The sequence below is a fragment of the Achroia grisella genome, unplaced genomic scaffold (genome assembly GCF_030625045.1).
Source record: "Achroia grisella isolate CSIRO2021 unplaced genomic scaffold, CSIRO_AGI_Agris_v1 utg8885, whole genome shotgun sequence".
In the NCBI taxonomy this organism is placed as follows: Eukaryota; Metazoa; Arthropoda; class Insecta; order Lepidoptera; family Pyralidae; genus Achroia; species Achroia grisella.
In genome coordinates this window covers 1-27,845 of record NW_026713055.1, presented here as the reverse complement: position 1 = coordinate 27,845, position 27,845 = coordinate 1, and the positions used below count along the sequence as shown (strand labels likewise).

Genomic DNA, 27,845 nt, shown 5'->3' with positions numbered 1-27,845 from the left:
TATTTTTATGTTTTGTTGATCGTTTTGAGGTTTCATGTAAGGTTTAGATGACTCTAGAATGCGACACGTTGACGTCTCTCCACGTGACGAAGTATATATCTTATATATAAAATTCTCGTGTCACAGTTTTCGCTCCCATACTCCTCCGAAACGGCTTGACCGATTGTCACGAAATTTTGTGAGCGTATTGAGTAGATCTGAGAATCGGCCAATATTTATTTTCATCCCCCCCTAAATGTTAGGGGTAGTCCACCCTTAATTTTTTTTTATTTTAAGTCAAAACTACGTTTGCCGGGACAGCTAGTAATATATAAAATTCTAGTACAAATTACAAAGCGCTATTAACAACCTAATCAGTCGGTTTCACCGATTTTTATGAATATTCAGTCTAAGAATAGGCTACTATCTACTTTTCATAGCCTTATCTGATAAGGTGATGTAATTTTTAATATTTTTTTTTATTTATTGTTTTTTTTTTAATTATAAAAAAATCCAGTACCCTAGATTTTCACCCTTCTACCATCAACCCCTATTTTTTAACGGCGATTAATGTATATGACAAAACAACACATGTGGGATCAGCTAGCATATATATTATTAGTTAATACTTAATATTAAATTCTACATATGAATGTGGATGGTTATAAGGGTAGAGTAAGACCGAAAAAGAGATGGATGGACTGTGTGAAAGATGATATAGTAAGAAATGGAGTAAATAACGGAATGACTGCGAACAGAGATGAATGGAAGAGAAAAACATATTACGCCGACCCCAAATAAATGGGATAAGGAAGAAGCAGATGATGATGATGATGATGATGATGATGATGATGATGATGATGATGATGATGATGATGATGATGATGATGACTTAATATTAAATTATAATGTAAAAATTTGACGTTCATAAGCGGCTAAAATGTCCTACATGAATAAATGAATTTTGAATTTGAATTTATTGTGATATATTAGGAAATATGTAGATTATTAGTGATATATATAATATAATTATAAATATATATATGTAGAATATTGAACTGGACGGTAGGGAAAAAAATTATAACGTAAAAACTTGACGTTAATAACCGGCTAAAATGTCCTACATGAATAAATGATTTTTGAATTAGAATTATATATTATATTTTATTCCTCTCCACTGTAGAATATTCCAGTATTTCTCAAATATAAGCGTGATTTTTTTATAATCTCCTGAGATTATTGTTATTTTGTTAATAGTGTTGAAATTACTTACAATATTTTTAACCAGTAAGTCAAACATGACTAGATGACTCTAGAATGCGACATGTTGACATCTCTCCACGTGGTGAAGTACTGTTTGAATATAGCTGGCTCTGTTCCCTGAGGTATACGGGTTACTTTCACCTGCAAAATTTAATATATATATATATATGTACATATAGAGGAGGGATTATTAGTAATGGGAGTAGTACACCCACTCCTAACAATATGCCATGTCTGACTGGATGATAATGGAATGGTGCACCCGCCTGCGCTAACGGTATACGCTGGCGGGGCACCAGTGGAGGATAAGATGAGCAGTCAAGTCAGTTAACCCATCGTGATAAATTCACTAAGAATTTATCACGACAGTTTCCAGGGGGATCCGCGTGGAGATCGACTTGACATGGTACGGTGCTAGCAATGGGTTTGTAAGGCCTCATCAGTAATGATGTAGATCATTAGTAATGAGGGCTTCCTATAGGAAAGAAAGAAAGAAAAACATTTCTTGACAACCATTATTACATTTACACATTTACCAAGCTACATTTTACATATATATGTATATTACATATATACATATACACATACATACATACACACGTAGAACAATTAAAAAAATCTACTTATATTATTTATATATATGGTTATACTATAGGGAAACCATCTTGATAAGTTCTTAGTGGTTTTGCCACGACATAACTGCCCTGACCTCATGCTCATCTTATCATCCTCCACTGGTGCCCCGCCAGCGTATATGTAGGTACCGTTAGCACAGGCGGGTGCATTATTCCTTTCTCGTAAATGAAAAAAAAACCGTTTACCATTTACCACTAAATTGGTATTGAGATTATTTGACATTCTAATTACATTAAATAAATAATAATAACCCTGGACAATTAACACAGCGCCATCTAGTCCCACTGTAAGCAGAGCTAGTGTTATGGGTACTAGACAACTGATATAAATAAATAAATAACCCTGGACAATTAACACAGCGCCATCTAGTCCCACGGTAAGCAGAGCTTGTGTTATGGGTACTAGACAACTGATATAAATAAATAAATATCCCTGGACAATTAACACAGCGCCATCTAGTCCCACGGTAAGCAGAGCTTGTGTTATGGGTACTAGACAACTGATATAAATAAATAAATAACCCTCGACAATTAACACAGCGCCATCTAGTCCCACGGTAAGCAGAGCTTGTGTTATGGGTACTAGACAACTGATCTAAATAAATAAATAACCCTGGACAATTAACACAGCGCCATCTAGTCCCACAGTAAACAGAGCTTGTGTTATGGGTACTAGACAACTGATATAAATAAATAAATAACCCTGGACAATTAACACAGCGCTATCTAGTCCCAAGCTAAGCAGAGTTTGTGTTATGGGTACTAGACAACTGATATAAATAAATAAATAACCCTGAACAATTAACACAGCGCCATCTAGTCCCACGGTAAGCAGAAATTGTGTTATGGGTACTAGACAACTGATATAAATAAATAAATATCCCTGGACAATTAACACAGCGCCATCTAGTCCCACGGTAAGCAGAGCTTGTGTTATGGGTACTAGACAACTGATATAAATAAATAAATAACCCTCGACAATTAACACAGCGCCATCTAGTCCCACGGTAAGCAGAGCTTGTGTTATGGGTACTAGACAACTGATATAAATAAATAAAAAACCCTGGACAATTAACACAGCGCCATCTAGTCCCACGGTAAGCAGAGCTTGTGTTATGGTTACTAGACAACTGATATAAATAAATAAATAACCCTGGACAATTAACACAGCGCCATCTAGTCCCACGGTAAGCAGAGCTTGTGTTATGGGTACTAGACAACTGATATAAATAAATAAATAACCCTGGACAATTAACACAGCGCCATCTAGTCCCACAGTAAGCAGAGCTTGTGTTATGGGTACTAGACAACTGATATAAATAAATAAATAACCCTGGACAATTAACACAGCGCCATCTAGTCCCACGGTATGGACTGTGAAAGACTGTAAAGTGCTGCCGGGGGAAGATCTAGTTACACAACACAGACTATTACTAATAGAAATAAAAATTAAAGTACAGATAAATAAAAATAGGAAATGCCCCCCACCTAGAACTAAATGGCGAATGATAGAAAAAAACGAGTATGCAAGCAGATTCAAGAAAGAAGTTGTAGATAAAATGATTAGTATGAAAGACATGAAAGGAAAAACAGTAAATGAATGTTGGGATGAAATAGCACATTGTATAAGAATGGTAGCAAAGCAGGTCTTTGGAGAAAGTAAGGGAAAGTGTATAATAGATAAGGATACATGGTGGTGGAGTGAAGAAGTACAAAAAATATTAAAAGAAAAGAAGAATCCTTACAAAGATGGGCAAAAGGTACCTACAGAGAATGATAATGTATAAAAAATTTAAAAAGGAAGCAAAAAAAGTAGTTGCAATAGCCAGAACAAGAGCCCTAGATAAAATATATAGGTCACTTGATGACCCTAGTGGCCAAAAAGAACTATACCGGATAACCAAAATGAGAGAAGAAAGAGCGAAAGATATGAAGCATGTAAAATGTATAAAAGATGATACAGGACAAATTTTGTTGAAAGATGATGACATAAAAGCACGTTGGAAGGGATATTTCAATAAACTTATGAATGAAGAAAATGTGTGGGATGATGCTCTCAAAGATGTCTCAGTAAACATTGGTGTAGTGAATGAGATTAGTATGGATGAAGTAAGAAAAGCAGTGAAAAGTATGAAGAATGGGAAAGCAGTCGGGCCAGATGGTATACCAGTAGAAGTATGGAAATTATTAGGAGATGATGGCTGCAGGTGGCTGGCTTTATTCTTTAATAAATTATTGCAAGAAGTGGCGATCCCTGAGGAATGGTGCAATAGCTCACTAGTGCCCATTTTTAAGAATAAGGGTGATGTACAGGATTGCAATAATTATCGGGGAATAAAGCTAATGTCGCACAGTATGAAAGTATGGGAGAAAGTGATAGAGAAGCGATTGCGATTGAAGAGACGGATATCACCCAAAACCAGTTTGGATTTATGCCAGGCCGAAGTACCACAGATGCCATATTTTCACTGCGTCAGCTGTGTGAAAAATACAGACGTGCTCACAAGAACTTGCACATGGTGTTTGTCGACCTGGAAAAGGCGTACGATAAAGTACCCCGACCGGTTTTGTGGTGGGCCTTGAAAGATAGAGGAGTGCCAGTGAAGTATGTGGAGTTAATTCGTGCTATGTACAGTCAACCTCGTACATATGTGCGGTCGGCCGCTGGAAACACCAGCGAGTTCAGTGTGGCTGTAGGCTTGCATCAGGGATCGGCTTTAAGCCCGTACCTCTTTTTGTTGATAATGGATGCCTTGACGTCGGAGATACAAGAAGAGGCACCCTGGTGCATACTATTTGCAGATGACATTGTGCTCGTTGGTGAGGAGGGGGCTGGGATACAGAGTAGATTGGCGATGTGGCAGCAAAAGCTGGAAAGTGGGGGCTTAAAAATTAGTGTTTCCAAAACGGAATACATGTTTTGTGATTTTGGCGGTCTTTCCGGCTCTGCAGCCATATCACTAAATGGTGCTCCATTACCGATTTGCTCCGATTTCCGGTATCTAGGTTCTCTCCTCCAAAGCAATGGTGAATTAGACAGGGCCATAAAGCATAGAATTAACGCAGGATGGATGAAGTGGCGGCAGGTTACGGCAACGACGTGTGACTCGCGTGTTCCCCTTAAGCTTAAGGGGAAAATTTACAAGACCATGATCCGGCCTGCTGTCTTGTATGGATCAGAGTGCTGGCCCGTAAAGGCGACGGATGAAAGACGACTGCATGCAACTGAAATGAGAATGTTGAGGTGGATGTGTGGTGTGACAAGAATGGATAAGATAAAGAATGAATACATTAGAGGAAGTATGAAAGTGGCACCGGTGTCAGAGAGGTTGAAGAGTAATCGTCTATCATGGTATGGACATGTAATGCGTAGGAACGAAGATAATATTTTAAGAAAGATGTTACAAATGAATGTGGATGGTTATAAGGGCAGAGGAAGGCCAAAAAAGAGATGGATGGACTGTGTGAAAGATGATATGGTAAGAAAGGAAGTAAATAACGCGATGACTGCGAACAGGGATGAATGGAAGCGAAAAACATATTACGCCGACCCCAAATAAATGGGATAAGGAAGAAGCAGATGATGATCTAGTCCCACGGTAAGCAGAGCTTGTGTTATGGGTACTAGACAACTGATATAAATAAATAAATAACCCTGGACAATTAACACAGCGCCATCTAGTCCCACGGTAAGCAGAGCTTGTGTTATGGGTACTAGACAACTGATATAAATAAATTAATACCCCTGGACAATTAACACAGCGCCATCTAGTCCCACGGTAAGCAGAGCTTGTGTTATGGTTACTAGACAACAGAAATAAATAAATAAATAACCCTGGACAATTTACACAATGCCATCTAGTTCCACGTTAAGCAGAGCTTGTGTTATGGGTACTAGACAGCTGATACAAATACATAGATATATTTTTTTCGTAAATACATATATATTATATATAGAAAACACCCAGACCGATACAAATAATCATACTCATGAATACAAATGTTTGTCTCGTGCGAGGAATCGAACCAGCGATCGGATAAGCAGTAAAAAACAAAAATAATTATATATGGAAACATACCCAAGACGGATAGCTCTTTGATGTTATAACCTGTTGGGCCTTTGTCAAAGCTTCAGTTTTTTCCTGCAAAAAAAAAAAAAAGAAATGTCAATTTTGGCGCGAAAATTGAATATTGGTAGGGAAAAGAGAAATTATGTTATAGTAGAACATATCTGAAAAACGTAAATAGAACTAAAATACCAAAACGATTGTGAGAGTACCCACCACAGTAAAGACACCCCGCGCTCCCGCCACATTTTTTTTATTTTTTATTTTTATTTATATAGAAAAGGCAAATAGTCTAAACATACAGCCGTTGTCAGTATGTTTAGACTTTGTGACTTAGCCGTTGTCTGTATGTTGACACTTGTGTAGTGAAAAAAAAAAAAGTGTAGTGAAGTAAAAATGTGGCGGGAGCGCGGGGTGTGGTCTTTACTGTGGTGAGTCGTCCGGATGGGTATGGGTAGTCGCTCGTTGTGTAGGAAAGTTTTGGGGCTTGGGGAGTGTATGTTCCGATGTCTTAGGATTTTTTTTGAAGCGAGTTCTGTCCGGGAAATTGCTTGTGGGACATGTCCCGCGATCACTTCAGGAATTATTAGGAGACTCAAGAACATTTTTTGCACTGTACAACTACATTAATGAACAAATCAAGGCATATACAATATACTAAGTATTTAAAAACATCAACATGGTATTATCAAAAATTCAAAAAATAAAATAAACTAAGAAAATTAGGAATATCAAAATCTGCATACATGGCTGTATGGGCACAGTTCCCTTTGCCTTTCCGATAAACGATAAACGAACCAAAAAAAAAAAGAATATTGCAGATCGTCCTAATATTTTAACTTATAGTATTACTAATGTAATGTAGTAGATCATTAGTATAGGCGGTTATTATAAGTATTATTATTAAAAATAAATCGTATCTAAAAAATTATAGAGTAAGTAAATATAACTTACCCTCTCTGAGGATTGTTTCCCGACCCACACGTACACGCCCCCGCTGATGGTGTCCAATATGTACACGTCCTTAGAAAGAAATAATATAATAATAACTTTGTGATTTTCACCCGCAAAGACAAGTCTATCACTCCACCGAAGGGTATAAAATATACAAGTTCAAAAGGCGGCCTTATTGCTAAGCTTTTATTAAAAAAAGTTACATTCCGCTCGGACGAATTCACTAAGAAATTGATACACCCTATAGATATGTATATATACCAGCTGATTGATACACCCTATAGATATGTATATATATCAGCTGATTGGTACACCCTATAGATATGCATATATACCAGCTGATTGGTACACCTATAGATATGCATATATACCAGCTGATTGGTACACCCTATAGATATGCATATATATACCAGCTGATTGGTACACCCTATAGATATGTATATATACCAGTGTTAGTGTTTCTAACTGTATTTATAATGCATTAAAATCAGTAAAATTAATAATAAATGATAGACCGTGTTGACAGGAAGAAAAGAAGTTTTTATTTTATTTTTAATTACAATTATTTTATGGCTTTTATACAAAAAGAGGTTTCATGTGCTAACATATTGGCGAGGGCAAAATATACAAGAACATTATAATTATTAAAATACAATAATTAGCTTAATATGAATAATAAATCTTAATATTAATAACAACTTAAATCCTGGTCGGTAAAAGTACAACTTTTGATGTATACATTTCTGATTATCTTACCCAACAGCTAGTGAGAGCTAGTGGTGAACCATTGGATATAATTAATGCTGTGAGAAGAATAGTTTTTTCTTCTACTTCCATAAAATGCAGCAAGTAGTTTATTTGTAATCATATTTAAACGTAAAACTCCATGATAGGGTAGTTTATTTATTCGTACAATGGTTCACAACTTTTTCGGAATCTAAATTTAAATATTTATTTATTAAATCACAAAACAGGTTATAATATAATGTATTACTACTGAATATCTTTTCTAAGTGACACAAACGTTGCAAAGCTAAAACAAACGAATCTGCAGAATTAATACTATCAATGTTTGTTATTAATGACAATTTTATATCAAAACACTTTTTTATCGAACTAACTGACTCTTTGAAAACAGTCTCACTACATATGTATATGCTCGGGGAAGGATTCGTTAAAACTTTCTTTTTTCGCCTCCAATAAACCTTGACTATTGCATTCTCATATTTATTGAATTTTAAATGTTTTATTTTTCTCAACTTTTGGACATTTCAACATAATAGTGTTAATTGCACAGGTGTTACCTACTCACCACTAGCTATTGTTGCCACATTGTTGGGTTGACTGGTAGAGATCTCTCTTAGAGATAAGTCCACGTTTGCTCACTTTGTATATGTTTAAGTTTACCACTGTATTTAAAAGTGCAATAAAGAATATATTATTTACACTTACCACCATGTGAAAATAAACATATTTTACAAATATTATTATTATTTACAAAATCAACACGTTTATGAACTTAGGACAGTTATAAAGCGTATGACTTTGAGAACATAACTTGCAAATAATGTTAATTTTTTTTTTTCTGATGACTGTACATAATTATTTACATATTTATTTTCAGGTGGTTCTAATCCACATGATTCGAGAGCCATGGCTCTTTTATCTAAAAACAACAAAATATCCGATATTGTGGGTTTCGACAGTGTGGTCTCTGTCGCAGTGATAGAATTTGACTGTAAACGGATCAATTTTTCTACAAATAATATTAACTAGTAATAAGTCCCAGTATTCTGTGGGCTCGTTTAAATTTTTTAAACCTGCTACTTTTGTAACGATACATGTGTCTTTTGTTATATTGTTTGTGCTTCTTCTTTACTGTACGTTGCAAATAAAGTATATTCTATCTATCTATCTATCTACTTTTGTTTAACCTTAACAATTATATTTCTGTAATTACATGCGGTACCTCTATGAAATGGATTTATATGTAACAAACTATTTATATGATTACTTACTAATAAGAACGGATTATTATACATATTCTTCAAAAGGAGCAGCGCATTTTGGTATGAATCGTTGCAAAGAGGTAATTTCAATTGTAGAGAGTGGCTCGATGCGTAGATATTTCTTCAGATATATTAACTTTTGTATGTCACGGAGATTATGGTCTTTGTGGATGACAGCAGTGAAGATCTCGATGAAAGGTATATACTCGGAAAGTTCTTTACCATCAAAAACTTTAATTTCTATAGGCGGCAACTTTGATATTGATGATGAAATTGTTGATGGAATAGATTTGGTGTGATGATTTAATGCAGCACATAATTCAAAATACCGTTCCTCCATACGAACTTCATCCTCATCATCATCAGGATCGTGTTACATGATGTCCGTATTAATAGCGGTATATTTTTTATAAGCATCCTCTAAAATACCCATACGGAGATGTCATTATTTGATTCTGTGTCAACCCCTGATGAGAGAAACGTTTCCAACCGGGTAATGGTTGCCTTACAACAAACGAAGTCTCTTGAGGTCAACTGTTGATCCTTGCACTGATAGATTAATCATTTTATTATATGGATTTTGGCACCAATTTTATTTGTGTTTCTAACTGTGATCTATTTATAATGCATTTAAAATCAATAATATTAATAATAAATGATAGACCGTGTTGACAGAAAGAAAAGAAGTTTTTATTTAGATTTAATTACAATTATTTTATGGCTTTTATTCCAAAAGAGGATTTATGTGCTAACAACCAGCTGATTGGTACACCCTATAGATATGTATATATATCAGCTGATTGGTACTCCCTATAGATATGTATATATATATCAGCTGATTGGTACGCCCTATAGATATGTATATAAATCAGCTGATTGGTACACCCTATAGACATGTATATATACCAGCTGATTGGTACACCCTATAGACATGTATATATACCAGCTGATTGGTACACCCTACAGATATGTATATATATCAGCTGATTGGTACTCCCTATAGATATGTATATATACCAGCTGATTGATACAGCCTATATATATTTATATGTACAGGTGTGTCAATTTTACAGTTACAGTTACCTGCTTTTTGAGTTGTTCCTGTCGGAATGGTCTCGACACGGGTGTCGCTACCAATTTCCCGCTGCTGTCGGACACTTCAGTTAAAATTACATTCTGTTCTTCGTTCCTCTCGAAGCTCTGGAAGTAAAAATAATACAGATGTAGATCTATGATTGATCCCCCTTCCAATTCAAACGGGGATCGAAATTATGATGGCCTGAGCCGAGGTTCGAACCCCTAGCGATGACTAAAGGAGCTCTGGAAGTAGAAATGTTACAGATGTAGATCTCCGATCCCCCGTTCAATACAAACGGGGATAGAAATTACGTCGGTCTGAGCCGAGGTTCGAACCCCTAGCGATATCACAATAAAGTCGTATCCGTCAAGCGGGAGTTGTCCTTCAGCCACTCCATAAGTCCTTCCTGTGGTTTGGAGTGCCATCTGCACTCGCCCGCTATCGTCCGGTGAAGTTGTAAAGGCTAGCTGCGACCAACAGCATTAGAAAGTCCGAAAAAAAAACGGCCAGGTTTTCGGCCCCATAAACATAATATTTAACTCGATTATTAAAAAACCAAAAAATATTCAACATTATTGAATAATATTTCGACTATCTTCCATCAATATATTGTTAGTTTTGATCTAAAATATCTTGGTAGATCACCGCCAATGTTGTTTTTTGAATAACCACATGGCGAAATTAGGCCTTAGCTAAACATCTGTAGATTTTTCCGAGCAGAAGAGGAAACGCCACTACACATCGTATGTGGTTGTAGCCCTCTCATGCATAAACGAAATATCTCCTTTGGAAAATTTACACTCTATCCTGAGGAAATAAAAACCATCGCAGCTAAGAATATCCTTCAATTCTTGTCCCTGACGGGTCTAGGTAGCGAATTCTGAGAAAGGGCGAGCACAATAGATCTACATAAGTCGCAGTGCTACAGGTCTTAGCACCTGACGATAGCCCAAACTCCCCCAATAAAATAAATCAAGAACAATCCAACTAGGTGATGATTACCTGGTCATCACCACCGGCGGTGGCGTCAGGCACGCTGTCCTTAGCACCGGAGCCAAGAGCAGTGAAGAACTTCTGAACATCCACGTCGCTGGAGTATTGGTCTGAAAAGGGGATCTTAGTTATAGATAAACTTTCGTTTATTATTTGATAGCCTCGGTGGTCTAGTGGTGTAACATACCACCTCAATTCCGATGGTCGCGGGGTCGATTCCTTGACACAAACATTTGTATTCATGAGTATGATTATTTGTGTCGGTCAGGATGTTTTCTATGTATAATATGTATGTATTTATGAAACAAATCTATGTGTTTATATCAGTTGTCTAATGCCCATAACACGAGCTTTAGCTAGCTTAACTTGGATCTAGATGGCGCTGTGTGAATTGTCCTGAGATTATTATTGTTATGATACATCTTACTAATATAATAAACGCGAAAGTTTGTGAGTATGGATGGATGGATGTCTTTTTGATGTATCGTATCATACGATACATCAAAAAGACATCCAATTTTTGGATGGAATATTCTTTCACGCAAAAACTACACGTACTTTAGTATAGCGGGTCAGCTGGTATGTTAAAACTACATTTTATTTTCGGACTACTCTGCTGTTGGCCGCAGCTGGCCTTTACAGCTTCAACTGACGATAGGGGGCGAGTGCAGATGGCACTCCAAACCAAAGGAAGGACGTCTGGAGCGGCTGAAGGACAACTCCCGCCTGACGGATAAGACTTCGGTCTGAGGGCACCGTTAGGGGTTCGAACCTCGGCTCAGGCCGTCATAATTTCGATCCCATTTGAATTAGACGGGGGATCGATCGGAGTACACTAAAACAAAAATACATACCTATGGTTTCAACCCGAGCTCGACCCACATGGTCTTGATCTCTGATCTGGTTAGCAACAGAGACCGCCTTCAGCTTCTCCACATTCCTGGAGTTGGGGCCCACATATATATAAACGTCATGATCCACATCCAGGATGAAGCAGTCGCCTTTGTTCATTGACGAGATGCTCGGGTCCACCTGAAGGTGTATATAATAAATATAATGTTCAGTGTATTGGACATGCGTGCGGTTCAGCCGTTCCGTTCAGTGAGAGTAACGAACAGCATTCATTTTTATATATATATAGATTAAGGACCATGATAAAAATGTCTACACTGGGTTGCAGGTTGTTTTTGATTGCCATAAAAGTAGATACACGTGATATCTCCACACTCCCCCTTCTCCTTGTGATATTTTCGTGATTTTTACCAAACTATTTTCGCCCCCCCTTTCAAGTCTTACTTTTTTTTTTTTGGACTACTCTAATGCTGTTGGCCGTAGCTGGCCTTTACAGCTTCACCAGACGTTATAAGGACTTATGGAGCGGCTGAAGGCCAACTCCTGCCCGACAGATACGACTTTAGTCTGAGGGCACCACTAGGGTTCGAACCTCGGCTCAGGCCGTCGTAATTTCGATCCCCGGTTGAATTGGACGGGGGATCGATCGGTGGGGTCAAATGGACAATCCCATTATTATATGTTTTGGGCCTGGAAAGTTCTGGATTTTTGGGCTATGTAATAATCTGATCAGCTAATACACTCACTTGGCGAACCCGTACGTTTCTCCTGCCCTTGACTTGGATGAGGCGCTTCTCGGCTCCAGCATTGGTGGTCACGTGACGGAATGCTGTAGGGTATCCGCCATTCTGGTATTGTACACCTGGATGAAAAGGGGGAAGTGAATTGTTAGTAATGTGGACTCAATACATTCATGAAGGCAAATGTTCGCGTGCGAAGAATCGAACCCGCGACCATTGGAAGAAAAAAGGCCATCTTTTAAATATTTCAAAGATTATTTATTAATGTAGGATATTTTAGCCGCTTGTGAACGTCAAGTTTTTTTTTTTTATTAGCTAATAGCTAAAAGAACTCGGTGTATTGCTGCAGCCGAAGCTACAATGCTCATTATCACCGGAGGCCTTAATGTAAAAAAGCTTGTTATCTAAATATATATAACTCAACAGTCACCATTGAGTTATATATATTTAGATATACTCAACGCACAGCCCAAACCACTGGACGGATCAGGCTGAAATTTGGCATGCAGGTAGATGTTATGACGTAGGCATCCGCTAAGAAAGGATTTTGATTAATTCTACCCCCAAGGGGATAAAATAGAGGATGAAAGTTTGTATGAAACTTTGTCAATTTTAAACCGGTCGGGCTGATACTTTGCATGTGTAAATCTAATATGACGTAGACGCATCCCCTAAGAAAGGATTTTAATAAATTCCACACCTAAGGGGATAAATAAACGCGAGCGAAGCCGCGGGCAAAAGCAAGTTAATATTATAAACGTGAAAGTTTGTGAGTATGGATCCATCAATGTTTGTTACTCGTTCACGCAAAAACTACTGGACGGATTTTGATTACTTTCCAGTAATATAGCTTATATATCAGAATAACACATAGGCTATAAATTTCGCGAGTGAAATCGCGTGCACAGTTAGTAAATTCATAAAACTTAAAGTAATTTTATGTGCACAGTTGTTTTGATTGTCTTATAAGTCGTTTTTTTTTACAATTTTGTTTCATGAACTACTAGCTTTGCCCGCGGTTTCATGCGCGTGAAATTTATAGCCTATATATTACTTTGATGTATAAGCTATATTACTGTAAGGTTTCATTGAAATCCGTTTAGTAGTTTTTGCGTAAAAGACTAACAAACATCCATCCATACTCAGTACTCTCAAACTCGAGTTTATAATATTGATAATATGTTTTTTTGCAGAGACGTGCAATCTATTCTCTATTACATACAAGTTCAAGGAGATTTTAATTTAATTTTCTCATTGCTTTCTTGATTTAATTGATTGATTTTAGAAATATGAAAGCGTAGCGGTTTTTGTATTGATTGCCGCATGCATTCTTATGTAAAATGTGAAAACTATAACTATCAGATAGCAATTGTAAGTAGCTTTGACGTAGTCTAGTGTTTTGAGTAGTCATGCTCACTAAAATGTCCAGACTTGTGGCGGCGTGGTGGGCGGGTCATTGGGCTCCCTAAAATATGGTCGAGCGCAGTGATGGCTGGCTCATCCGTCATACTCGTGAACGGGTGCTGCTTGTAGGGACTGGTCTGCTCTAATCACTATGACTGATTTCCTCTTATTAATTGTTTAACCAGTTGGTTATATATTCAATATTTTTTCTATTTGAGTATTTAATAGAATTAGTGCTAATTGGTGGTTTGTATTCACACACTTAAACTTAAAAATGTAAAGTAATAATAAAATTATTTAAAGAGCAACACGCAAGTTTCTTGCTCGTTCTTCTTGTGATGAGACAGCTTTCCGAACGAGCGGTAGATTAAAAAAAATGTAATGACTATTCAAAAGTGCTTCAATGTAAGTTTATTTGAATAAATGATGTTCTATTCTATTCTATTCTATTCTATTAATTTAATGTTTTTAGTTTAATTAAAGTGAACAATTACAGGCAGTTGTGGTCAATTGTTTTTATTGCGACTCAGAGCAGAAGTTGTAGCAATTAACAATTGAATATCACAATACAATACTTCAGTAATAGGATGATGTACGCAATTGTAGCAATTAACACAGTTTTTAATTACGCAGCTTTTAAACCTTCCTTCGGTCTTAATAAAACTAAACTAAGTAGTCACATGGTACTACCATGTTAGGTTTCATCATCTTAATAGAAATAGGAATAATAGAAATAGAAATAGAAATAATAGAAATAAACTCATTACAAGCACTTTTATAGTCATATTTTGATAGTCATATTTTTATTCTACCACTCATTCAGAATGCAGATTCATCACAAGAAGAATGAGCAAGAAATTTGTGTGTTGCTCTTTTTAATAGATGTTTTTTTTATATAAATAATTACAGTATAACAAGTAAGAGGCATGCGATAATCAACATAGAAGTCGCTACGCACTCATTATTAGTGTAATCAGATAATATTGTCAGTGCTATGGATTTAAAGTTTTTCTATAAAAACATTATTATCGTTAACGAATTCTTCAATTTTAAAGTAAGCTTTTTTGCAAAGGAACTGTTTTATTTGACATTTAAATCTTTTTTCTGGTAGATTTATAACAGACTCTGGTATTTTATTGTAAAACCTTACGCAATTGCCATAAAACGAATTACTAACTTTAGCCAAACGACATTTAGGTAAAATCAGTTTGTTATTGTTACGTAAGCTTTTATTGGTGCAATCACTAACTCTTTTGAAATTGTCTATATTCCTTCTGGTATAGATGCTATTTTCATAAATGTATTGAGAAGCAAGAATTGTAAATACTAGTCCTTCCTGTGGTTTGGAGTGCCATCTGCACTCGTCCCTATCGTCCGGTGAAGCTGTAAAGGCCAGCTGCGGCCGACAGCATTAGAGTAATCCGAAAAAAGAAAAACGCAAGGTGTACCTAGATATATTTTATTTTGCTTTATTGTGACCACTAGAATTGGTACAAAAGGTGGACCAAATGCTACAGCATTCTCTCCCAGTCACACATCAAAGTACACCTTTGAGCTGCAGAGATACTTGAATGCTGCTAAAAGAATTATAATAAAACTAGCTTTTGTCCGCGGCTTCGCTCGCGTTAATTTATGAGGGGTGGAATTTATCAAAATCCTTTCTTAGGGGATGCCTACGTCATAGTAGCTTTATGCGTGCAAAGTCTCAGCCCGATCGGTTTAAAATTGACAAAGTTTCATACAAACTTTCATCCCCTATTTTATTCCCTTGGGGTAGAATTAATCAAAATCCTTTCTTAGCGGGTGCCTACGTCATAACATCTACCTGCATGCCAAATTTCAGCCCGATCCGTCCAGTGGTTTGGGCTGTGCGTTGATAGATCACTATGTCAGTCACCTTTGAGTTATATATATTAGATAACATTATAGGTAATAAAAAAATACACATAATTACGGGTACATACATACATTAATTGAATTGACCTATTTTGTAATACAATAAATACACTAATTATATACATATACATATTATTTACTAGCTGATTCGCGCAGCTTTGTCTGCATCACACTTACTTGGCACTTATCATTTTATTTCGCCCAATTTACATAATATTTATTGCCTATGTTTTATTCTGATGCATAAACTATATTACTGTAAAGTTACATCAAAATCAGTCGAGTAGTTTTTGCGTGAAATAATAACAAACAGACATCCATCTAAATAGAGAAACTTTCGCGTTTATAATATTAGTAACATTGCAAGCAAAATAGACACTTATCAGATCAGAATAAGGTTGTACATTGCATATTTTCTATAAACTCACTTTTTAAACCTGATCGAGGATTTGAGGGATGGTTGATACATTTAAAATTTAAAATTATATTTATATGAAATGAAACAAAAATAAAATGTGCTAATGTTTCTGTTGTTTTGAATTTTTTTTTCAACTATCTTTTTTTTTGTTCGACATGGCAACACACATATTTGAAGGCTGCCAGTTACATTTACTTTTAAATAAATCCCCAATATATATATATATTACAAGCAAAATAGACACTTACCAGATGGGAATAAGGCCGTGAATTGCTGGCTTTCATATCCTTGTGTCTCCCTGTGCTGTACAGCAGCACCGTTGAACTTGTCATCGAGGCCGACGCTGTATATAGCCGCGGCCCCCGACTCGTCTTGCGTGGACTCACTGCCTATCCAGTAGTATATGTCCCAGGACAGCTTATTCTTCTTATCCGCTGTTGTCTGGTGAAGAAAACCATATTTAATTAATTATATTATATATAAAAAAATATACAACTCACAGGTGACTGACATAGTGATCTATCAACGCACAGCCCAAACCACTGGACGGATCGGGCTGAAATTTGACATGCAGGTAGATGTTATGACGCAGGCAGCCGCTAAGAAAGGATTTAGATTAATTTTACCCCCAAGGGGATTAAATATGGGGAATAAATAAATTAATATTTTGTATGAAACTTTGTCAATTTTAAATCGATCGGGCTGAGACTTTGCTTGCATAAAGCTACTATGACGTAGGCATCCCCTAAGAAAGGATTTTGATAAATTCCACCCCTAAGGGGATAAATAAACGCAAGCGAAACCGCGGGCAAAAACTCGTATAACATAAATCCGGATATAATAACCTTCAATGGCCGGCGACACTATGACGTACTAACCGGATAGCACACAAAATGGTAGGACTATTTCTTGAAATAGAAATAATCTTTATTCAAATAAACTTAATATAAGCACTTTGAATAGTCAAGATTTTTTATTCTACCACTCATTTGGAATACAGACTCATTACAAGAAGAATGAGCAAGAAACTTGTGTGATGCTCTTTTGAATAGAAGTTTTTTTTATATAATAAGAATTAAATAATAATATTTGAGGTAGTCATGGCATTGTGGTTTGCCTTCATTTAATTCTAAAGGGATTGTTAATGATGAGGATAGAAACACAATTGCCAGCAATATACAATGTTAGGTTAACCTCCACGCGGCTCTGGAAACCATCGTAATAAATTCCTGGTGAATTTATCACGATGTGCTAACTGACCCGAGCTCATGCTCATCTTATCATCCTCCACTGGTGCCCCGCCAGCGTAAACCGTTAGCGCAGGCGGGTGCACCAGTACATTATCATTCATTACAAAAAAAAACAGATGTAGAGTGGTGCTTTCCTGCCGCTTTCCCAGGACATGTCCTATTTTTTGTAGTATCCTGGGACGTCCTGAATCTATACTAATATTATAAAGCTGAAGAGTTTATTTGTTTGTTTGTACGCGCTAATCTCAGTAACCACTGGTTCGAATTGAAAAATTTTATTTATGTTGAATAGTCGATTTGTCGAGAAAGGCTTTAAGTTATATAACATTATGCTACGACCAATAGGAGCGGAGCTGTAATGAAAAATATTGCAAAAGGTCCCCACCACCACCACACTAATATTGCAAATGAAATGCAGACGAAGTTGCGCGGGTCAACTAGTACTTAATAAACTGCGTCATAGGATTTTAAATTTTAAATGCTCGTTTAAAAAGTTATATTATACCTTGAGTATGATGTAAGAGTCTCCCTTGTAGAACTTGCCGTAGTCTCTCTGTGATACCACTTCCGGATTGAAATCCTGGAACAACAATTTATCTATCAGGGTTGCCAACTTAAAAATATTTAGCCTCGTACAAAGAAATAAAAAATTGATAAAATTTATTACATTTTAGTTCATAGTATCTCGACCGTCAAATAGAATGAAAATATCTTTATTCATGTAGGTCTATTACAGACTCTTATGATATGTCAAATGTACCGTCAGTTCGGAATGATTCCGAGATGAGAACTGACAAGAAACTCAGCTTGTATTTTTTTCAAATGAGCTTGTGAATGTTTACAATAATACAGAATCATTTTTAAATTCAAATTAGGATGTATAGAGCCACCGTTATAATAAGGATATCCCTGGACAATTAACACAGCGCCATCTAGTCCCACGGTAAGCAGAGCTTGTGTTATGAGTACTAGACAACTAGTATAAATACCTTTTGTAAATAAATACATAATATAAATAGAAAACACCCATACCAATTCAAACAATCGTACTCGTGTAAACAAATGTTTGTGCCGTGCGAGGAATCGAATCTGCGACTATATATAGATAATGTATACAATTTCTGTCAATTTATATCTATACATATAAATAAAATTGGAGTGTTTGTTTGTAATATTGAAATAACCATTTTTTCATTACCATTTTTCATGCACATAAATATAAATACGGTACACATACTAAAACATCATTTTTTACAATTCTTTACAATTTTGTCTGTCTGTCTGTCTGTTTGTTCCGGCTAATCTCTGAAATAGCTGGACCGTATTTGATGGGACTTTTTTTGGCAGGTAGCTGATGTCATAAGGAGTAACTTAGGCTATATTTATTTTAGAAAAATAACATTAACTTCCACGCGGACGACGTCGCGAGTACAGCTAGTGTAAAATAAAATGATTTGTTAGGTTTGGTTTACGCGAGATCATAACTTATCTGTCGTTATCTACACAACATAAGGTTATCAAATTCTGGGCATTCTTCTCCTAGAGATTACCTTGTAAAATATATTTTATACTCCTAGATAAACAAAACAAATCAAAACAGAAATCATTAATACATGTAGGACATTTTAGCCGCTTATGAATGTCAAGTTTTTTGTAATTCAAGTTTTTCCCTATTGTCCAGTTTAGTAAAAAGGTAAGGTCTACACTAATTCTCTATATCTATACATACATATAAATAAAATTGGAGTGTCTGTTTGTAATATTGAAATAACCGTTTTTTACTACATGCATATGAATATAAATACGGTACATACACCAAAATAACATTTTGCTTTACTTATTAATTCCCTGTACATTCACTACTATATGTAGATAAGGATTAACTTAGGTCACTTTATATTTGAATTTTTATTTATGTAATACAAAAAGTAAATTGTAAAAAAAGAAGTGGAATCTAACATAATTCCACACGGACGATGTCAGTTAGTAAGTAAATTCAAATTCAAAATATCTATATTCATGTAGGTCTATTACAGACTCTTATGATATGACAAATCTACCGTCAGTTCGGAATGATATCGAGATGAGAACTGACAAGAAACTCAGCTCGTATTCTTTCCAAATAAATGTTGTACATGTTTACAATAATACAGATTCATTTTTAAATTCAAATTTGGATGATAATTTGACTGTGAGTAAACAAAATTAATTATAATTTCTACCAGTCTACATACCTTTATTCTCCAGACCTCAACTCCAGCCTGGCGTCCAGCGTTAGCAAACAGAGGATGTACAGATGCTTTTCTTCTGGCATCCTGAAAACATAATATGCTATAATCAATATATATATATATATCTTACTAATATTATAAACCTGAACTGAGACACGATATTGAAACCTTCAAGACAAGAGCTTATAATATTAAAAATTATCTCAGGACAATTCACACAGCGACATCTAGACCTAAGTCAAGCTAGCTAAATCTTGTGTTATGGATACTAGATAACTGATACATATATATATATTATAGATTTTTTTCCATAAATACATACATATTATACATAGAAAACACCCAGACCGATACAAACAATCATACTCATGAATACAAATATATGCCGTGCGAGGAATCGAACCCGCGACCATCGGACGTAAAGGTGTGCTAGACCGCTAGACCACCGAGGTCGTCAAAGCAAACATATCGAGCAAGCAAGCAAATCCAGGCAAGCAAGTAAAGGCCAGCTGCAGACAACAGCATTAGAGTAGTCCGAAATATAAAAATATTACGCCGACTACAAAATAAATGGGATAAGGAAGAAGCAGATGATGATGAAAACTAGTGAATTACCTTGTCGGTGAGAGATGTAATCTGTGGTGTGATCTCTGTCTGCTGCTTCACAGTGGTGCGGTAGTTGACCGCTACAGTCAGCGCTGCAAGCGCTACAATGTGTAACACCCTCATTCTGTAATGAAAAACACAAGTTGAGTTGACTGCCTGGTCTGCCGGTCGAATCACTCGGTACACAGATAGTCTAGACCCTGAGATAGGACACATAGGCTACTTTTTAATACGAAAAAGGGTTGTAAGGGGGTTGTAAGGGGTTGTAAGGGGTTGAAAGGGGTTGAAAGGGGTGATGAAGGATTGTATGTAAGTATAGTCATTTTTAAAGTTAGAAGCTTGAAACTTTTTTATTTGGCATTCATTGGGTCAGATTATTAAATATTTTGTCATTATTTGCTCAGTCATTTTACGCGGACGATTTCGCGGGTACAGCTAGTAGTATATAAAAGTGTTTTTATAAGGAAGGTAAAATTTAAACGTTCAATGACTTAACTCGTAGGCAATGAGTAATGATGACTAAATCTCAGTGACCTTGTACACATAGCTAATGCTCTAATTGGATTTATATTCTCTTTGTTTGTTTGTCCTGTTCATATATAGATTGTTATCGTATCCAGACAATGATCTCAATCATGCTTCATTAATTTTCCAAGACTAGAATTGCGTAGTCTGAAATACACATTTTGATTTTTGAAGTGACACTTCTATATAACGTTGGGTATTACGATACTTCGGTCACGAAAATGCGTTACCGTCTCATAGAGATGGTAGACGATATTTATTTATTTATTTATTTACGTCATACTAAGTAAGCTTTACAGTCTCCCAATATGCACGCTTAGGAAGATTGTATACAAATACACACAATTATAAATACTAATTACATACATACATACACACAAGGAAACAAAAGAAAAATAATACCTAATTAAAATTAAGATTTTACATACTACATAAATAATCTACTGCCATCATACGAAACTCCAGCAAATTACAAGTAAATATGTCTACATCTGGAAAGCCACTAACTACATCGTTGACTAGACTCAATGCCAGAGAAATAGGAGCCTGTTTGGCCAGCTCTGTTCTTCTCTATGGAACATCAAACAATTTTCGTCTTCGTGCTTGTACGTAATTATTGGGCGCTCTTATGGACTCCGATGTCAATACAGCTTGGTTACATTTTCACCTCTCATGACTTTGAGTACATATTCCATTAATGCAATCTTCCGTCTTACTTCGAGTGTGTCATATCCCACCATCCCCAACAAAAACATAGTAGGATATATATTAGGGTATGTGACTCTATAACCGTACTGCCTTTGATATACATATCGTATAAACTTTTTTTGGAGCTTCTCCACCATGAGTATATATTTTGACTCATGTGGGTTCCATATAATTGCGTTACTTTCTAATTTACTGCGTACGAAAACATTATATAGTATTTTAATATAGTATGTTTTCTTTATTTGGGTCATTGTTTTGTTTATTTAAGTCGTCATTAGTGGATTCTTTCGAATTTAGTTACATGTTATTACGTCATTATTATTTGTTGTACATTCCAAATGTACAACAAATAATAAATAATATTAGGAAGGTACCTAATCCTAAATAATATTCCTCGCGAACTAAGGGGCCGTTCAAGTATTACGTAAGCACTATAGGGGGGCGGGGGGTCTTTTCTTTGCTTATTTTGGATGACAGGGGGGTGGGGGAGTCTGTATGATGATTACGTCATCGGTCGTAATTTACTTTTTTACACGAATGGCAACCCTCACATTGTCTTTGTTAAAAAAACAATACATTAATTGAGAAATGTTTACGTAAGCATGGGGGGAGGGGTAAGAGCTTTGCTTACTATTGCTGACAACGGGGGATGAGGGGTAAATAATTGTTTTAAATCTGCTTACGTAATACTTGAACAGCCCCTAAGTCGCGAACAGCACAGCTAGTATAATATAGATGAAGTAAACCGGCTCTTGTCATCTACACTTCACATCGATCCCCCGTCCAATTCAAACGGGGATCGAAGTTACGACGACCTGAGCCGAGGTTCGAACTCCTAGCGGTGCCCTCAGACTAAAGTCGTATCCGTCAGGCGGGAGTTGGCCTTCAGCCACTCTATAAGTCCTTCCACTGGTTTGGACTGCCATCTGCACTCGCTCCCTATCGCCCGGTGAAGCTGTGAAGGCCAGCTGCGGCCAACAGCATTAGAGTGATCCGAAAAAAAAATTGTCATCTACTACAAAAACCTGAAACTTATCAGATTATATATGACTTCATCCTAAATACCATAAGGACGCTCTAACAGTAGTAATTATTAGATAAGCTATATGTGTATCATGTATGTAATTATTTGGCTGGAAGGGTGTTTCCAAGGCCTTAAAAATACTTAATATAAAAAATATATATACACATTTTTACCTATTTTCCTTTGTAAGATGTTTTTCGGTTGAAGTATGACATATGGCAGTGAAATTACAGGGTAATGGCACTTTATTCCTCTGGAATGACCATCGGTCTTACCTATTTTAGTCGCTGTGGTGTACTAAACATACATACGGCCCATCTGATGGTAATTGGTTACCGTAGCCTATGGGCGCCTGAAACACCAGGGGTGTCACGTGCGCGTTGCCGACCCTTAGAGATTAGCAAGAGCAAATAGGTAGATATTTTGTTTTGTTTGTTGTACGTACTGTATATACTTTTATATGCATTTAGTTGAGAGTTGTTAATTTGAAATTACAAACAAACTCTTCAATTTTATTTATTTTATACTAAAATATGGTCGAGCGCAGTGATGGTTGACTCATACGTCATACTCGTGAGCGAGTGCTGCTTGTAGGGACTGGTCTGCTCTAATCATTACGACTGATTTCGTCTTATTGTGTATGCATATTTGTCCCTAATAAATTAATGCTAGTTGTTAATTTGAATTTACACGTTTCGACTTAAAAATGTAAAGTTACAAGGATTATTTGAAAGAGTAACACGCAAGTTTCTTGTGATGAGACAGTTTTCCGAATGCGCGGTAGATTAAAAACATTGTCATGATTATTCAAAAGTGCTTAAAATAAGTTTATTTGAATGAAGGATTTCTATTCTATTTATTTTATACAGGTGGGACATCCTTGGAGTCGACGTCATGCCGGAACCTGTTAACGGGTAAGCCGTAAAAGTTATAAGAAAATTTTTATAACAATATGTTAGACACTATTAACCCTTCTTGGGTTCTGGAAAAATCTCATGCTATAGTATTAATATCAAATAAATAATTTAATATTTTTGTTCGTATGTCTGTTAATCTTGCTGATCTCTGAGACGACTGGAATAATTTTGTCGGGACTTACATTCGCAGTTAGCTAATGTTAGAAGATTGGGTTAATTTTAGTTTATTTATTCTAATAAAAAAGAGGTAAATTTCAAGCCGACCAAGTTGCGAATCACACCTAATAATATATATATGTTAAGATAAAGCAACATATAATACTTTGAAAGTTATCACAAAAATCAAAATCTTTAAACCGTAACGAGATCAAGACTTATGTAGGTAACAAGAAAACTAGTCATTTATCTAAAATGAACGGCAATTCTAAACTAGTTTTTAATATATCTTAACACAATTTCTCTAATACTAACCCCAATATTTCAATATCAATTCAATAAATCAACATTTTATAGAAAAACTAATAACAAATATTACTTACATTAATGTAATGTTATTATTTTATTTATCAACACAATCACTGTAATACGCATGCGCAGTCAATGACAGCGCGGGAAGCACTAGCCAAGATTCAAGATGGACGCAATCGTAACTCGGACATGGTTGTCGAATATGGTCATGTAGGGTCAATATTGTTTTTATTACTTAATTGGATCTTTATAAGTGGACTGGTATTATTTAATTGAGTTTTTAGGGTTCTTTGTTAAAGAAATGTAAGGTTTTTGGTTGACTGGTAAAAGTTGTTCATATAATTGAATCAATATAAGTCCTTTTTTTATGAAATTATTTACAATGAAATTGAATTATTTATTAAATTAATTTAATAAAACCTTAGAGCTTATTGCTAACACGTTTATATTTTAAAATAATTATAATAAAAGTTATTTAATTTTATTTATAATTAATACAAGGCTGTATAAGTGTATTGCTTATTACATGATATGTTTTAATTAATTCGTAAAGTTTCTTTTTTATTCATATATTATAGGTACTTCCGGCCACTTACGTTGTAATTATTACGTTTTGCCACAATGCCTACAGTCCAGCTAGCTAGCTTTAATTAAGAATAACTGGCAAGAAACTCAACTGGTATATATCTCTTAGTATTATTGTATTATTTAATGCCCATTGCTATAAACAACCTTTGTTTATTATCTAAATTGATATTATAACAGATGACGTGACAAATTCTTGGTGAATTTGTCACGATGGGCTAACTGACCTGACCTCATGCTCATCTTATCATCCTCCACTGGTGCCCCGCCAGCGTAAACCGTTAGCGCAGGCGGGTGCACCATTCCATTATCATAAAAAAAAAAATCTAGTATTAATATATTGTTAGACCTACAATGAGAGTCACTGGCAGATTTTATATACGTTTATCCATGTTTAAAATATGAGAGTTCTTTATATACAATTGTTTTATATTACTTCTGTCACTGTGCTCTGCTATAATAAACGTCTTCAAGCATCGCTCTATTATTTTCATTTATCACTAGCTCTTCCCGCGACTTCGTCCGCGTAGAATATAACTTTATTTTTCTAAAATAAAAGTAAAAATCGGTCCAGCCATTTCAGAGATTAGCCGGAACAAACAGACAGACAGGCAAAAATTGTACAAAAATGTCATTTTGGTATTTATATTCATATGCACGTAGTAAAAACCGGTTATTTCAATATTACAAACAACAGGCTTTAACACCTTCAAGTACCACAAAAAATATGTTTTTTCTATCAAATAAACAGTTTTTATTAAAAACAAGCTGTTTCCGCGACTTCGTCCGCGTGGAATTTAACTTTATTTTTCTAAAATAAAAATAGCCTAAGTTACTCCTTAATACATCGGATACCTGCCAAAAAAAATCGTCAAAATCGGTCCAGCTATTTCAGATATTAGCCGGAACAAACAGACAGACAGATAAAAATTGTAAAAAATGTTATTTTGGTGTATGTACCGTATTTATATTCATATGCATGTAGTATAAAACGGTTATATCAATATTACAAACAGACACTCCAATTTTATTTATATGTATAGATTACTAATATATATTATATTAGCTGTCCCGGAAAACGTTTTGCCTTAAAATAAAAATAAAAAATTTAGGGGTGGACTACCTCTCTAACATTTAGGGGGATGAAAAATAGATGTTGGCCGATCCTCAGACCTACTCAATACGCTCACAAAATTTCATGAGAATCGGTCAAGCCGTTTCGGAGGAGTATGGGAACGAAAACTGTGACACGAGAATTTTATATCTAAGATTAGTTTTAAAATATTATTTCATATGTATGTTAGTCTATAAGGTATGTATAACATGGGCCTAGTGGCCTGAAATAAATAATAATATAACCTCTAGAGTCTCGAGCTGGTCTTCGACCTCAAGATATTAATAAAAAAACAAAAAATTTCAATCGAGAAGACAGCTATAGGCTCTCTAATGCCTGGAATCCAGTCATCTGCTTCTTCCTTATCCCATTTATTTGGGGTCGGCGTAATATGTTTTTCTCTTCCATTCATCTCTGTTCGCAGTCATTCCGTTATTTACTCCCTTTCTCACCATATCATCTTTCACACAGTCCATCCATCTCTTTTTCGGTCTTCCTCTACCCTTATAACCATCCACATTCATATGTAACACCGTCCTTAGGATATGATCTTCATTCCTACGCATTACATGCCCATACCACGATAAACGATTACTCTTTAACTTCTCTGACACCGGTGCCACTTTCATACTTCCTCTGATGTATTCATTCTTTATCTTGTCTATCCTCGTCACACCACACATCCATCTCAACATTCGCATTTCAGTTGCATGCAGTCGTCTCTCATCCGTCGCCTTTATGGGCCAGCACTCTGATCCATACAAAATAGCAGGCCGGATCATGGTCTTGTAAATTTCGCCCTTAAGTTTAAGGGGAACTCGTGAGTCGCACGTCGTCGCCGTAACCTGCCGCCACTTCATCCAACCTGAGTTAATCCTGTGCTTTATGGTTCGGTCTAATTCGCCATTGCTTTGGAGGAGTGAACCTAAATACCGGAAATCGGAGCAGATCGGTAATGGAACTCCATTTAGTGATATGGCTGCAGAGCCAGAAAGACCGCCAAAGTCGCAAAACATGTATTCCGTTTTGGAATTACTTATCTTTAAGCCACCACTTTCCAGCTTTTGCTGCCATATCGCCAATCTACTCTGTATCTCAGCTCCTCCTCACCAACGAGCACAATGTCATCTGCAAATCGCATGCACCAGGGTGCCTCTTCTTGTATCTCCGACGTCAAGGCATCCATTATCAACAAAAAGAGGTACGGGCTTAAAGCCGACCCCTGATGCAAGCCTACAGCCACACTGAACTCGCTGGTATTTCCCGCGGCCGACCGAACGTATGTACGAGGTTGACTGTACATAGCACGAATCAACTCCACATACTTCACTGGCACTCGTCTATCTTTCAGGGCCCACCACAAACCGGTCTGGGTACTTTATCGTACGCCTTTTCCAGGTCCACAAACACCATGTGCAAGTTCTTGTGAGCACGTCTGTATTTTTCACACAGCTGGCGCAGTGCAAATATGGCATCTGTGGTACTTCGGCCTGGCATAAATCCAAACTGGTTTTGGGTGATACTAGTCTCATCACGCAATCGCTTCTCTATCACTTTCTCCCATACTTTCATACTGTGAGACCTAATGCCTGGAATCCAGTGATTGGTTTAATTAGACAAAAACAAAAAACGCGACCGATAAGTGTATTAAATATACGTAAAGATACTGTGAGTACAGTTTGCCGAGATGAATATCGAGCGAGTTCCAGTAGTAGCAACAAACGAAGACGTGTGAAGGTAGACGCATATGTCTGCCCATAAAAAGATTTCATTTTCCATCTACCCGCTGCTCTTCAGTTTACCCGTGATCATGGCTGTAGAAACACTACCGAAATATCGGGAACTCGGCAAATAAATATAAAACGTGGTAAGATCCCGTGATTTTTACTAATTAGACGTATAAATAATGACCGCGTCAAGTTTAAAACAGTATATAAAAAAACACACCTAGCAAATATTTGGTCACTTTCTTCGAAATATTATAACTAAAAACACGCTATGTGGGTGTCAAATACAGAGCACAACTGTCACAATTATTGTTTATGATATATATATATATGTATATATATGTATTAAATATAGTAAATAGAGCCATAGGTCAACTCACAGATATGATGTACACTAGTGTA

General features: G+C 36.1%; 1 protein-coding gene across 2 annotated transcripts; it reads right to left on the bottom strand.

Moving 5' to 3' along the window:
• Nucleotides 1-1,255: 1,255 nt before the first annotated feature.
• On the bottom strand, nucleotides 1,256-27,742 carry LOC131853150 (gelsolin-like). 2 transcript variants are annotated; one of them, XM_059203970.1, is made up of 12 exons: nucleotides 27,664-27,742; nucleotides 20,385-20,499; nucleotides 19,773-19,853; nucleotides 18,044-18,118; nucleotides 16,537-16,729; nucleotides 12,577-12,692; nucleotides 11,833-12,010; nucleotides 10,988-11,088; nucleotides 9,991-10,107; nucleotides 6,899-6,967; nucleotides 5,957-6,019; nucleotides 1,256-1,383 (listed from the first exon to the last, which is right to left on the bottom strand). In XM_059203970.1, exons 2-12 carry the CDS (start codon nucleotides 20,496-20,498, stop codon nucleotides 1,282-1,284), a joined length of 1,209 nt encoding a protein of 402 aa, XP_059059953.1. In that variant the 5' UTR covers nucleotide 20,499; nucleotides 27,664-27,742; the 3' UTR covers nucleotides 1,256-1,281. The 2 variants fall into 2 exon arrangements, with proteins under 2 accessions (XP_059059953.1, XP_059059954.1); XM_059203971.1 differs by lacking the exon at nucleotides 27,664-27,742 and adding an exon at nucleotides 24,089-24,162.
• Between the last annotated feature and the right edge of the window lie 103 nt (nucleotides 27,743-27,845).

Coding starts and splice junctions, on each gene's coding strand:
- LOC131853150 (XM_059203970.1), bottom strand. CDS start 20,498: ATGAGGGTGTTACACATTGTAGCGCTTGCAGCGCTGACTGTAGCGGTC. Junction 11,089..11,832: donor AGCTCGGGTTGAAACCATAG/GTATGTATTTTT, acceptor TCCCCTTTTCAG/ACCAATACTCCAGCGACGTG. Junction 6,020..6,898: donor GGAAACAATCCTCAGAGAGG/GTAAGTTATATT, acceptor TTTTTTTTGCAG/GAAAAAACTGAAGCTTTGAC.